Source organism: Mobula birostris, chromosome 2 (assembly GCF_030028105.1).
Source record: "Mobula birostris isolate sMobBir1 chromosome 2, sMobBir1.hap1, whole genome shotgun sequence".
NCBI lineage: Eukaryota > Metazoa > Chordata > Chondrichthyes > Myliobatiformes > Myliobatidae > Mobula > Mobula birostris.
The window spans coordinates 165,816,039-165,829,819 of record NC_092371.1 but is presented as its reverse complement, the minus strand read 5'-3'; the positions used below and the strand labels follow the sequence as shown (position 1 = coordinate 165,829,819).

At 42.9% G+C, this 13,781-nt stretch overlaps 1 protein-coding gene across 3 annotated transcripts in view; it reads left to right on the top strand.

Annotated features, from left to right (window-relative positions):
- Window positions 1-216: 216 nt before the first annotated feature.
- The window catches only part of gnpat (glyceronephosphate O-acyltransferase), a 39,436-nt gene continuing 25,871 nt past the window's right edge, over window positions 217-13,781 (top strand). Inside the window, exons 1-6 of one of the 3 annotated variants that reach the window (XM_072250872.1) lie at window positions 217-367; window positions 7,886-8,077; window positions 9,008-9,184; window positions 10,591-10,720; window positions 10,856-10,983; window positions 13,667-13,742. In XM_072250872.1, the coding sequence (XP_072106973.1) occupies window positions 311-367; window positions 7,886-8,077; window positions 9,008-9,184; window positions 10,591-10,720; window positions 10,856-10,983; window positions 13,667-13,742 (760 nt within the window). In that variant the 5' untranslated portion in view covers window positions 217-310. The other 2 variants (XM_072250879.1, XM_072250885.1) reach the window with 2 other exon arrangements.

Sequence of the window (13,781 nt, the reverse complement as noted above, 5' to 3'; positions counted from 1 at the left end):
TACGCCACGTGAGGCGGAGAGAGTTTCGCTGACGTTTTCACATCAGCGGGCGCTGTCCCACGAGGGGGCGGAGCTTATTGTTGGGTTTGGGTAGCGGTTGGCGGGGGCGGAGCCTGTGGTGACTAGCGGGAGGAAGAAAGGCGATTGGTTATTCGTGGGAGGACAGTGGGCGGGGTTTGCGGTTGCTGGAGGGGAGACGACAAAGCGATTGGTTGGTTGCGAGGATGGTGGGCGGAGCCGCGGCCTGCCGGGGTGGTGGTTTGCCTTTCGGCTGCTGCTTGGTGACAGGCGTTGGTATTATGAGCCGCGGATGCCTCACATGGCCCGGATCACCATGGCGGGCTCGACTGTGGAGTCCCTTTACTCGGTGAGTGCGGGGTGGTGTTCACAGAGGGAAAGTGGCCTGTTGGGCGCCGTCTCCCTGCGTGGAGCATACCCTGGGCCCCGCCTGAAGGCTGTCGATTGCGAGGCCAGTGGTGACAGATGGTTGCACTCCGAGGAGGGTCGGCCCACAGCTACAGAGATGGAGAATAACAACCTTTAAGCGTGAGGTGGAAACGCTAGATTCCCAAGAACATCAGTGAAATAAACCCCAAGAGGAATGGATTAGGAAAGCACATTCTTCATGTTGGAATTGCTGATGAAGTTTTATTGGATAGTGAATCAGTCAATATGGTGTCAGCAGAGAGAAATCTAGCTTTCGGAAATGCATCTTCGATCACCAGTGATAAATTGTGGTTTTAATCAGTGGATGACATTTGAACGCTGTCTTTTCTCTTACGGCCTAAATAGTTAAGGGTCAGTGATGACACTCTCATCTAAACCAGAACATTGTGGATTGAGAGATTTATTCACAAATGTAAGATTCCATGGTATTACTGAAGGTGCTTTGCTCTGGCTGAGACATTAAGCTAAGGCCTTGATCCAGTCATGTTATGCCTTAGCAAATATCACTGAGATCGGTGTTTGTCGTCACCCTGTTGATACGAGTTTGCTCTGCAAAAGGACATTTCTGTTTCCTACATGACAATCGTGAATAAGTTTCAAGCATGCTTTTTGCTAGGATGTGTTTTTGATATCTCAGGTTGTTAAAGGCTAAAAAGAAATGTAGTGTCTTAAACAGCTGAGATAAGCAATCTTGAGAGAGAGTCAGAAACTGAATAAGAAACCAGTTGAAAATAAATGAAGTTCATAACTGAGAGTGTAATGGCTGGTATAAATTGTGTGGACCAGAAATTATCAGGTGATACTAGAAATCTTATTTCTCAAGTTTGTGACTGGTTTCCCAAGGATGTGTAAAAAGCCTTGGAAACTTGCCCTTAATCCATCCACTTGGAACAAAGCACAGTTCTTAAAGAGACTGGCAAAAGATTCATACGTGATATTTAAGAATAGTCGTTTTACATGATTAATTGTTATCCAGAATACACAAGACTGAAAGTGCAGTGGATCAACTCATCTGTGACTTTTAAAAGGTAACTGGACAAATATTTGAAGAGTTAGAAAAATATTCCTGGTCGGTCTGTTGGGAAAGAGTAGGAGAACAAGAATGGCCAGGTAAAAAAAAGAATGGGGTATATGTCGTCCTGAACTTGAACAAACCATAAATTCATAATTTTATTGAATTTATAATCCTTTTATTGCTAAGGATGAGTAGTACATCTGAGGACGTTGACCCGAGTTTACTGATAAATGTGAAACAATCCTTAAACTTTCATTTAATTGCTATTTGTAAATGACTGATTTCTAAAGTAGCTTTCTAAATGAGTGTTTTGAATTTTTGCTCCATTTAAGTATATTTTCACAAAATTTGACAATTTCTGCAAATTAGATAGTGAGAAACAGAAAACTGACAATAAGCAGTTATTTTTTTACTGAAGAAGACAAACAATGATTAGTTATGAAAGCCCTGACGAAGGGTCTCGGCCCAAAACGTCGACTGTACCTCTTCCTAGAGATGCTGCCTGGCCTGCTGCGTTCACCAGCAACTTTGATGTGTGTTATTAGTTATGAAAGGATTGTTTGAAAGTTAGAAAGTGACTCCGAAGAGAACTAGTGGTAACTGCAAGGTTTACAGGAATGTTTACAAAATGGAATGACAGCTATATGCTGGGCTCAGCAAACAGAAGTGCATCTCTTGAAGACAAAGACTTCAGATGCTGTAAGAGCTCCGTGTCTCAAGCAGCATCTGTGGAGGCAAAAGGTGCCTGTCAACATTTCAGGTCAAGACCCTGCGTCGGGATTGAGGGGGAAGACGATAAGTTTCTGGTGTGTGGCAGTATAGAGGAGCTGTGGGACAGGGGCTGAGGTGTGATATGTGGATCCAGGGGAGGTGGTGATGGTGGGAAAATGGAGCCAGGTGTGAGAGTGAGGGAATGGGAAAGGTAAATAAAGGAAAGAAGAAACCTAGGTGGGCAGTGATCAGGTGTGGGAGGAAAACACTGGCAGTGTTGGTTACCTGAAATTGGAGAATCTGGCATTCAAAGATTTAAAGATTAAGCTTATCTTTATTTTTCACATGTACATCCAAACATACAGTGAAGTGCATTGTTTGGATAACCCAAACCTATAAGTCTTTGGAACGTGGTAGAACCTGGAATACCCAGTGGAAACCCATGTTGTCACAGGGAGAACATACAAACTCTTTGCAGACAGTGTTATGTATTGACCCCCAATCACAATCACTGGTGCTAGAAAGTGTTACTCTAACTACTACACTACCTTGCATATGATTGGTTGCCACCTGTCCAATCAGATACAAGATTTGTTCTTCAAATAAGTAAGGTGAGGCCCTTACTGTCCTCAGTAAGGACTTCACCTTTGTCCCCCTTCGCCCACACCTCAGCAAGTTCCGCATTCGCCATGACGCTGAACTCTTCTTCCGCCGGCTCCACCTTCCAGCCTACTTCTTCGGCAAGGACTCTCCCACCCCCACCGATGACCCCTTCTCCCGTCTTCAACCCTCCTCCTCTTCATGGACACCCCACTCTGGTCTTCTGCCTGCTCTGGATCTCTTTATCGCTAACTGCCGACAGGACATCAACAGTCTCGACTTCACCGCACCTTGTTCTAATTCCAATCTCACTCCTTCAGAACGCTCTGCTCTCCACTCCCTCCGCACTAATCCTAACCTTACTATTAAACCCGCCGATAAGGTGGGGTGCTGTTGTAGTCTGGCTTACTGACCTCTACCTTGCCGAGGCACAGCGACAACTTGCGGATACCTCCTCTTATTTACCCCTCGATGGTGACCCCACTAAGGAGCACCAGACCATTGTCTCCCACACTATCACCAGCTTTATCCGCTCAGGGGATCTCCCATCCACTGCTACCAACCTTATAGTTCCCACACCCCGCACTTCCCGTTTCTACCTCCTACCCAAGATCCACAAACCTGCCTGTCCAGGTAGACCCATTGTCTCAGCTTGCTCCTGCCCCACCGAACTCACTTCTGCATACCTCGACACTGTTTTATCCCCCCTTATTCAATCCCTTCCTACCTATGTTCGTGACACTTCTCACGCTCTGAAATTTTTCGATGATTTTAAGTTCCCTGGCCCCCACCGCTTTATTTTCACCATGGATGTCCAGTCCCTATGTACCTCCATCCCCCACCAGGAAGATCACAAAGCTCTCTGCTTCTTTTTGGATTCCAGACCTAATCAGTTCCCCTCTACCACCACTCTGCTCTGTCTAGCGGAATTAGTCCTTACTCTTAATAATTTCTCCTTTGGCTCCTCCCACTTCCTCCAAACTAAAGGTGTAGCTATGGGCACCCGTATGGGTCCTAGCTATGCCTGCCTTTTTGTTGGCTTTGTGGAACAATCTATGTTCCAAACCTATTCTGGTATCTGTCCCCCACTTTTCCCTCGCTACATCGATGACTGCATTGGTGCTGCTTCCTGCACGCATGCTGAGCTGGTTGACTTCATTAACTTTGCCTCCAACTTTCACCCTGCCCTCAAGTTTACCTGGTCCATTTCCGCCACCTCCCTCCCCTTTCTAGATCTTTCTGTCTCTATTTCTGGAGACAGCTTACGTACTGATGTCTACTATAAGCCTATGGACTCTCACAGCTATCTGGACTATTCCTCGTCTCACCCTGTCTCTTGCAAAAATGCCATCCCCTTCTCGCAATTCCTCCATCTCCACTGCATCTGCTCTCAGGATGAGGCTTTTCATTCCAGGATGAAGGAGATGTCCTCCTTTTTTAAAGAAAGGGGCTTCCCTTCCTCCACCATCAACTCTGCTCTCAAACGCATCTCTCCCATTTCACGCACATCTGCTCTCACCCCATCCTCCCTCCATCCCACTAGGAATAGGGTTCCCCTGGTCCACACCTACCACCCCACCAGCCTCCGGGTCCAACATATTATTCTCCGTAACTTCCGCCACCTCCAACAGGATCCCACCACTAAGCACATCTTTCCCTCCCCGCCTCTCTCTGCATTCCGCAGGGATCGCTCCCTACACAACTCCCTTGTCCATTCGTCCCCCCCCATCCCTCCCCACTGATCTCCCTCCTGGCACTTATCCGTGTAAGCGGAACAAGTGCTACACATGCCCTTACACTTCCTCCCTTACCACCATTCAGGGCCTCCAGGTGAGGCGATACTTCACCTGTGAGTCGGCCGGAGTGATATACTGCGTCTATTGCTCTCGATGCGGCCTTCTATATATTGGCAAGACCTGATGCAGACTGGAAGACCATTTCACTGAACACCTATGCTCTGTCCGCCAGAGAAAGCAGGATCTCCCAGTGGCCACACATTTTAATTCCATGTCCCATTCTCATTCTGTTACGTCTATCCACGGCCTCCTCTACTGTAAAGATGAAGCCACACTTAGGTTGGAGGAACAACACCTTATATTCCGTCTGGGTAGCCTCCAACCTGATGGCATGAACACTGACTTCTCTAACTTCCGTTAATGCCCCACCTCCCCTTCGTATCCCATCCGCTATCTATTTATTTATTTATTTATTCATTCATTCTCCCTCTGTCCCTCTCACTACTTGCCCATCCTCTGGGCTTCCCCCCTCCCCCTTGTCTTTCTCCCCGGGCCTCCTGTCCCATGATCCTCTCATATCCCTTTTGCCAATCACCTGTCCAGCTCTTGGCTCCATCCCTCCCCCTCCTGTCTTCTCCTATCATTTTGGATCTCCCCCTCCCCCTCCCACTTTTAAATCTCTTACTAGCTCTTTCTTCAGTTAGTCCTGACTGTACCTCTTCCTAGAGATGCTGCCTGGCCTGCTGCGTTCACCAGCAACTTTTATGTGTGTTGGCTTGAAATTCCAGCATCTGCAGATTTCCTCGTGTTTGCATTTTGTTCTTCAAATTTGTGTTTGGTCACGAGAGAGAGAGAGAGAGAGTGTGTGTGTGTGTGTGTGTGTGTGTGTGTGTGTGTGTGCGCGCGCGCGTGCGCGCCCTTAACTCCTGGTGGCGTCATCGGGGCACCGTCATGACAAGCTTTTTGCACCAATCATCATACAGCGTGTCTTGGGCATCTGAGACCTGGCGGAGCCCATCCCTTTCCAGGTTTTTTTTTTTGGCCACAAGTAGCAATGGAGAAAGCTGATGACAGACAGACCAGAGTCAGAGCAGGAAAGAGAATCAAAACTACACGACTGGGAGCTGTTGTGGACAGAACATCGATGTGCAAGATGGTCATTGATTATGTTCTTTGTTCCTCCATTGTAGTGAAGACCATGCTGTGTGCACTGACTACAGTAGACCAGGTTGGAAGAGGTTCTTGTAAATTTCTGCCTCACTTAGAGGTGCCACTTAGGTCCCTGAATGGTGGTGAGGAAGGAGATGAAGCAACAAGTGTTACACTTCCTACAGTTACAGGATAAAGAACTAAAGGACGGGGAGGGGAGGATGGGAGTGGTGAGCAGAGCAAGGAGTCACAAAAAGAGTAGTCCATTTGGAAAACAGAAAGGTGGGGTAGAGTGAAAGATATCACTTTGGACCTGAATGAAATGGTGAAGAAGGATATGCTGGGTGCAGGGATTAGAGGATTAAAGGTGAGGACAAAGGGAATCTGGAGATGGAGGTGTGTCGTGAGAGCAGACATTAAGGAAATGGAGAGGTGTCGTGGTGTTGCGAAAACTTGTTTTGTAGACCGTCCATACAGATCATTTCATCACATCAGTACATCAGTGTCGTAGGATGGAAGAGTAATAGCGAAACTCAGAATTACACACACAAATGGTAGACCAGGCAGCATCTAGGAAAAGACTACAGTTGACGTTTTAGGCCAAAGCCTGTTGGCAGGACTCCACAAATGTGTCTACAAATCTTTGCAGATTTATGTGGTCTTTGGCAGAGCAAAGTTTAAAGTATATTTTCTTATCAAAGTACATATATGTCATCATATAAAACCCCGAGATTCATTTTCCTGAGGGTATACTAAGCAAATCTATAGAAAATTAACTATAACAGGTTGAATGAAAGATCAACCAGAGTGCAGAAGACAGCAAACTGCAAGCATATATATTAATAGCAATAAATAACAAGAACATGAGATAAAGAGTCCTTAACGAGAGATCATTGTTTGTGGGAACATCTCAGTAATGGGCAAGTGAGAGTAGTTATCCCCTTTTGTTCAAGAGCCTGGTGGTTGAGGAGTGATAACTGTCTTGAGACTACTGTTGCAAGTTCTGAGGCTGTTGTACCTGCTACCTGATGGCAGCAGTGAGAAAAGAGTTGTTGCTTACCAAGCCATGATGAATTAAAGAGGATGCTTTCTGTGGTACATCAGTAAAGATTGTTAAGTTTCAAGACACATGCCAAATTTGACATGTACATGCATTCCATGTCAGAACCTCCCCGACTCTTTCCTACTTCTGCTATGATGCTCCTTAAAATCATTTCCTTGAGTTTTTGGTTTTGTCGCTATATATACTTAAGTGGCCTGACATGTTTAAACACTTCTGTGCAATGATATGTTTTTTTTGCTGAGTTAGTAGTATTAATAGAAGTGATTTTAGATTGTAAAGTAAAGTACATGATTGGAATCTCTCTAACTGTACATAGAGGTAGGACACTTGACTCAACCAACCCCTGCTGACTCTTTGTCAAGATATTTGAGGCACATACCCTGTAAAACTTTTTCTTTATCTTGGCAAGATGCCACCAATATAAAGAAACTTGCAAATTACTAACAGGAATTCCACTCCACTTCATGTGACATCACAGCCAATATTTCTGTTGAACTCTTGCACAGTTTGTTTAAGAACTTAACGTCCAACTGAACATCATCCAAAATAGTTCAAGTGTATCTTGGTGTTTAACAGCACCAGCCCTTAGTTTTTAGCACTGTAGGATACAAGTAGTGGAGAATACTTATTTTATTAATGTATAGTCTTCAGATTTATTTATCATATGTACAGTAAATATAGTGAAATGCTTTACTTACATTAACAACCAATACACCCAAGGAAGTGCTGGAGGTGGTGGGGTTGGGGGAAGATTGCAAGAGTCACCACACTTTCTAGCAACAACATAACATGCCCGCAATGTTCCACAGAACACAACACGTTAGAACACAATTAGCAACAAAACCACAACATCAAAACAAACCCCTTCTGTCCCTCCCACCCATGCATGGGCGCGCATATACACTCGCACTCTCTCGCACTTATCCAGCTCCAGAATGGGCCTTCGCTCTCCAGGCTTTGGCAATCGAGCTACAACTTCCAGATTTCCGATTGAACTTCAGGCTTCGATCTTTGGTATCGAACCCCATCCAAGATGATGATGGGACACCAAACTCCGGGTGTGCTAGCTGCCCTGCCCTTGTGACCAGTTCTCCTGGAACTTGTGTCTGACTGGATTTGTAAATCTATCTCACTCTAGTTTTAATTTCTGCTTTTGAATTGCAGCAAAAGGATACAACACTGAATAAACGAGGGCGATTTGAAGATTTGATGGAAGAGCGCAGGCAGAGCAGCGATCTGAAATATGCCATGCGATGTTACACTCCAGTGGTTTACAAGGACCTTGTACCCCGAACACCGAGTGCTCTTAGGAATGCAGTGTTGAAATCTGATCCTGTGCAATATGTTATCAAGCAGGTATGAGTAAATATTAGGATTTAGGTTGATTAAAATTGTGCAACATTAAATGAAATTGTAGCAGTGTATTCTATTGGTATTGTGACATCCTGATCATATGATTGCTTTGCTTTTGACTTAATCTTATAATCGTGGGTTGAGGTACTGAACTCCACTCAGTAGTGGTAAGAAAAAAATGATAATTATGCAGAGAGAGCCCACTTGACCCATCATATCTCTGCTAGTTGTTTGGAAAGAAGCGTGAAAATGTGTTCTGTTTGCTCGGAAATGTATATTTGAAAACTGGCCAAAATAAAGACAGGTTCTGTTTATTGCATGCAGAGCAGGCAATACTGGCGTTGGCAGGAATTTCAGGGAGCAGTCAGCTGTCTATCTGGTATCACAATTAAGAGGATTCTGAGGATTCTAATATTAAACCAGGGAGTAAACAAAATAATTGTGATAAAGAAAGTAATGGCATTAAATGTGAGAAATCCCCATGATTGAATGTTTTTGGTATTCTAAAGGAATTGATATGAATGATGCAGATACCCATAACTAGTCTGGTAAAATTCTCTCAATTTCTGAACCAATTCATTAGATATGGATAATTGTCAATTTATCTCCACTGTTTTAAGAGAAGTGAATGAGAGATCATACAATTATAGACCACTGTAAACTAATCTAATCAGTTAGTATAAGGTCAGTTAATATAAACTATAAACTTTCCATTGAATATAGTTAATCATTCTTTTCAGAACAAGTTCTGTGCATTTCATTACTCCTCCAATTTACTAGAGAGTAAACAGACCACTTGGAAACGCCACCTTCAAAAGTCGTTTACTATGTACTTGCTATGGTAAAAGATTTCTTGTCATTTTAGGGAAATATTAGGGGATTTTGAAAATTGTCTGTGTAAGATGTTGTTGAAATGTTATGTTTTACTTCTAGCTAGCAAAAGAAACTGGTGAATCTATGGATATCATCAGTGATGAAGCAGCTGACATTTTGGAGAAAATGGGCCACAGTCTTCACTTAAGCGTTGTGCGATTCTTTGCGTTCACTCTGAGCAAAATCTTTAAAGCCCTATTTCAGAAAGTGCATGTAAATGAAGAAGGGATTCAGAAGGTTAGTTCTGTCTTTTGTAATATTGTCCAGTAACTCCCTGCAAATATTTCCACTGGAATTTATTTTTGCTGATATTTAACTAGCCATTTGGGTTTGCTCAGGAGAAATTTTTTTTTCAAAAAGAACCCATGTTTCTTTTTTGCATCTGTACTTTTTGAAGAATTGAAGAACATGAAGAAAATGTGTTGGGTATGCTTTCATAAAAAATAACCGCACTGTTCATGGTAAGACTCAATAGAGGATTCCCCCTCCCCCCGAGAGTGATTGTAGTAGAACTTCAAATTCAGTTTCAGGAAGAAACTTTGGTCTGAAACTACTGTCCTAAATCAACAGCAATGGTAAGGATAAGTGGTTCATTAAAGTGGACTAGAGAAGGTTAAGACGATAGATCAGTAGTTTCAGACATTTAAAGAAAAGTTCCATAAATCTCTGCAAAGGTTATTCTGGTGAGAAAGAGAAGCTCTTTAGGAGGTTGCAGCTTTCCTGGCTGACTATGGAAGTTACAGATGGTATCACTTTGAAAGTAAAGGCATACGATTTGCAAGGATTATTTTCTTGAAATCAGATTTTAAAAATTGTGAAGAAGACGGAGTCATGGAAACAGGGCCTTCAGCCGACAGTGTTTACACCAACAATCAACAACGAACATCTTCACCATTCCCACTTTTCTTCTTGCATCCCAATCAACCCTGTCCCACTCCGTGAGCAGTACACAGAAGCCAGTGAACTTACCAGCCAACATGCCCTTGGCTTATGGGAGGAACCTAGAGAACTGAAGGGCTGTCTATGTGGTGGCAGGATTAATGTGCAACCTCCACGCAGTGCCCAAGTGTGAGGTTTGAACTCAGGGTGCTGGAGCTATTATATCAAAATGGATTCAGTCCATGGGATGTATTTTTTCCTTTAAGGCACTATACAAATTTTGATAATTAACGTTGAATTCTCTCCCCATCCCTTCAGGTGTTGTTATGACCTTCATGCATTTGTCTTTTGTATTTCTCTGTTCTACTGTGAATGCCTGTAAGAAAATAAATGTCAAGGTGACATATACATACTTTGTCTTTGATATGGTGAACATGCTTGACCTATGCTGAAAATAAGCTGTTTGGACAACACCCTCCAATCCTAGGGTCTATCTTTCCACAATGATAATCTCTTTAGAGCAGGGACTCCCAACCTGGGGTCCATGGACTCCTTGCTTAATGGTATTGGTCTCTTGCATAAAAAAGGCTAGGAACCCCAGCTTTAGACTATCAAAATGTTGTCTTTTAAGGAGATCAACTTTCCTGCATCATGTTGAATAATGCTCAGGGTGCCACATTTTGCATTTTAGTGAACCATTTTTCTTTAAAGTATGGCTCATATGTATTAAATAAGGATTTGAGATTGTTGATGTTCATTTTCAGCTCCATCAGGCTATTCAAGAATATCCAGTGGTTCTGCTACCAAGCCATCGCAGCTACATAGACTTCCTCATGTTGTCATATATAATGTACACCTATGACCTCTCCTTGCCAGTTATTGCTGCTGGAATGGGCAAGTATCAATTTGAATATAGAAACTGTGTGTGATTAAGTTAATTGGTCTTTGAAGAGTGGGATATGGCTCAACTTAACATGATCTTTAATTCTCATAATCTGTATTTGAACAATTATTCTGCTTCCTCTTCAGATTTTATGGGAATGAAAATAGTCGGTGAGATGCTGAGGATGTCGGGCGCTTTTTTCATTCGACGTTCATTTGGAGGAGATAGACTTTATTGGGCTGTTTTCTCTGAATATGTGAAAACAATTCTAAGGGTCAGTATTGTGTTTACTACTGATGATGACTTAGAATCAGATTTATTTATCACATATGCATGAGAACAACATGCAGTGAAATGCATCATTTGCATTAATAACCAACATGCCCAAGGATGTGCTGGGGGCAGCCTGCAAATGTCAACATAGCATGCCCGCCATTTTCAGCAGGGCAACACAGGTTACAACAAAACAGAACATACCAAGCGATAAAGCAACAACAGTACGACAAGCCCCTTTCCTCCCTTCCATCCACTTACACAAGTACTCAGCCCTCTAACTCCAGTCTGGGCCGTCTTCAGCCTCCAGTCTCAATGAATCAGTATTCTTCTATGAATACTGAGTTTTGTAATTTGGTCCATTTTCTATTGTTATATTAAAATCAAGGTTCCCTTTAAACAATTACCGGAATGATGTAGACTCTACGTTGTAGAGACTTTGGCAAGGATTCAGAAGAGGTTTACTGGGATTACAGTGCTAAACTATAATGAGAGGCGGGAATATAAGGGAAGTATCAAAGACTGGGGGGAGACCTGTGACATGTTTGCTAAAGTATAGAAACATAGATAGTGTAGATAAGACCTTTTTCTCAGGGTAGAAATGGTAACCAGAGAACATTGCATTAAGGTGAGAGGGGGAAATGTAAAGGAAATGTGCAGGGATGCTTTTTTACACAGAGTGGTACATGCCTGGAATGAGCTGCTGGGCGTAATGGTCTAAGTAGGTACAATAAGAAGTATTTAGACAGACACATGAACATGCTGAGAATGGAGGGACATGCTGAGAATGGAATAGACCTTATTAGAAATGCTGAGTAGCAACTGTTTGGTGAGGACAGCATTTCTTGAAAGGAACAACTGGGACGCCAGAATTACAGAGAAAACGTCCCAGATTAACGATTCTGAGATGAGGAGAAGCCTCCTTTGAAGGGGATGTAGTGTGTAATTTTGGATCTGTTTCTTTTAGAGCAATACCCCCCCCCCACCTTTGCACTACATATTGATCTGTTGTCTATGCATGCACATTGTTCTCTCTGTCTCACCCTCGTTGCAAAGTGAATACACCAGTTAAAGCCTTCTCCCCTGTGTGTGCTTTTATTTAATTGATATGTAGTCTGTACAGACATAACATAGTGCTTTGAAGTTATATACCTTGAAGAGCTGAGAACATTTTATTGTCAAAATATGCATGAATAATATTTGTCTATTCCAATTAGCCATTAAATACGAAATGGCTGTTGTTGAAAGAAAAGATGTCAACACCCCAGCCCCCCAAACCGTAATGTAAAAGAAAAGAAACAAAACTCCTAGACCCCCAAATCCCCCCTCACCTGCAGCAGAAAACAGCCGCCAAAACAATCAACAATCCTCTACACACAATCCCCGACCCCCTCACTTGCAGAAAAGAACAGTGACAGTAGCACCAGATCCCCAACCCCCCCATAGATAAAAAATTAACAGGTCACCCACCCACCAATCGACCACAAGAAAGAAAACACTGAAAAAAGAAGGAAACCAATATACAGTCCAATAATCACATAAATCTTAGAATATGGGAACCATCTCTTTGCTGCATACAAGGAGAGCGGCTGCACGAACTCAGTCCTTCTGTAAAGAGTGACTGCTGATCTAGGGCCGAATGCCATCCACCCGGGATCGAATTGTCGATCCGGCTGCCAACTGTCTCATGCCGAGCCGTCACCGACCTCCTCTGCATTCACCTGGATGCTTCAATCTTCCTCACTGCTTCGAGATGGAGTCATTCATGACCCTGCGCTTCGTCTCTGGTCTTTTCTACGAGTCAGTTTATGCTCTTGGACCTTGTCAGCAACCCTCCATAGCTGATCTCCACGGGGCAGCTTTCTGGACACAGCACAGCGCTGGATCCTTCGATCAAGATTCGAACTGTACGTCACAGGCTTCAACAGTTTCCATAACAGAAATAAGACAAAAAGAACAGGTAGAAGGCGTGGAAAAGTGAAATAATTGGAAAGATTTACTATCTAGAAGATGTTCCCCATGAAATCGTTGTTCACAGACACCATTTTGACCAGACATCAATGAATTTTTGTCCATTAAAGAAATCAAGATATGTGGACTTGGCAGGAAAAAATGAACAGACAAGGCCCCTTTTCTCAAAAGGAAAGAAGTTTCAGTGATGCTAACGGAAGTCTTTTCATATAGAAGTTCTGCCATAATCTTATTGAATAGCAAAGTAGGCTGTATGGGCTGCATCACCTCAACCTAGCCTGTTTCTTGTGATAATAAGCTTTGCTCAAAGAGCACCAAATTAGTCCCATGATTTGCACATTTACATCGTGAAAAATCTGCATTGTGAATAACTTATTTATTTATTTTTTATTAGTTTTGTGTTTTTGAATTTGCATAGATTACTTTCTTTTGCACACTGGTTGCTTATCAGTCTTTTTCACTGACTCTATTATATTCCTTGTTCTACCCTGCATACCCATAGGAAAAAATCTCAGGGTAGTATATGGTGACATGTAGTTTGATAATAAACTTACTTTGAACTGGTTCAAACTGCTTAATAAACCTTTTTGCTTGCAAAAGGACGATTCTGGTAAAAATCTTTCTCTGCTTAGAAATGATTTGTTTGATTCTAATGGGTGCTGTGTTTTCACTGCAGTCAAAGCTTCTGTATTAACTTAAAGTTCATTTTTCAGAATGGCGATGCACCCGTTGAATTTTTTGTGGAGGGCACAAGAAGTCGTACTGGAAAGTCACTGACACCAAAATTAGGTGAATAAAATGGTTTGTTTCTGTGCCTTTTGAAATACT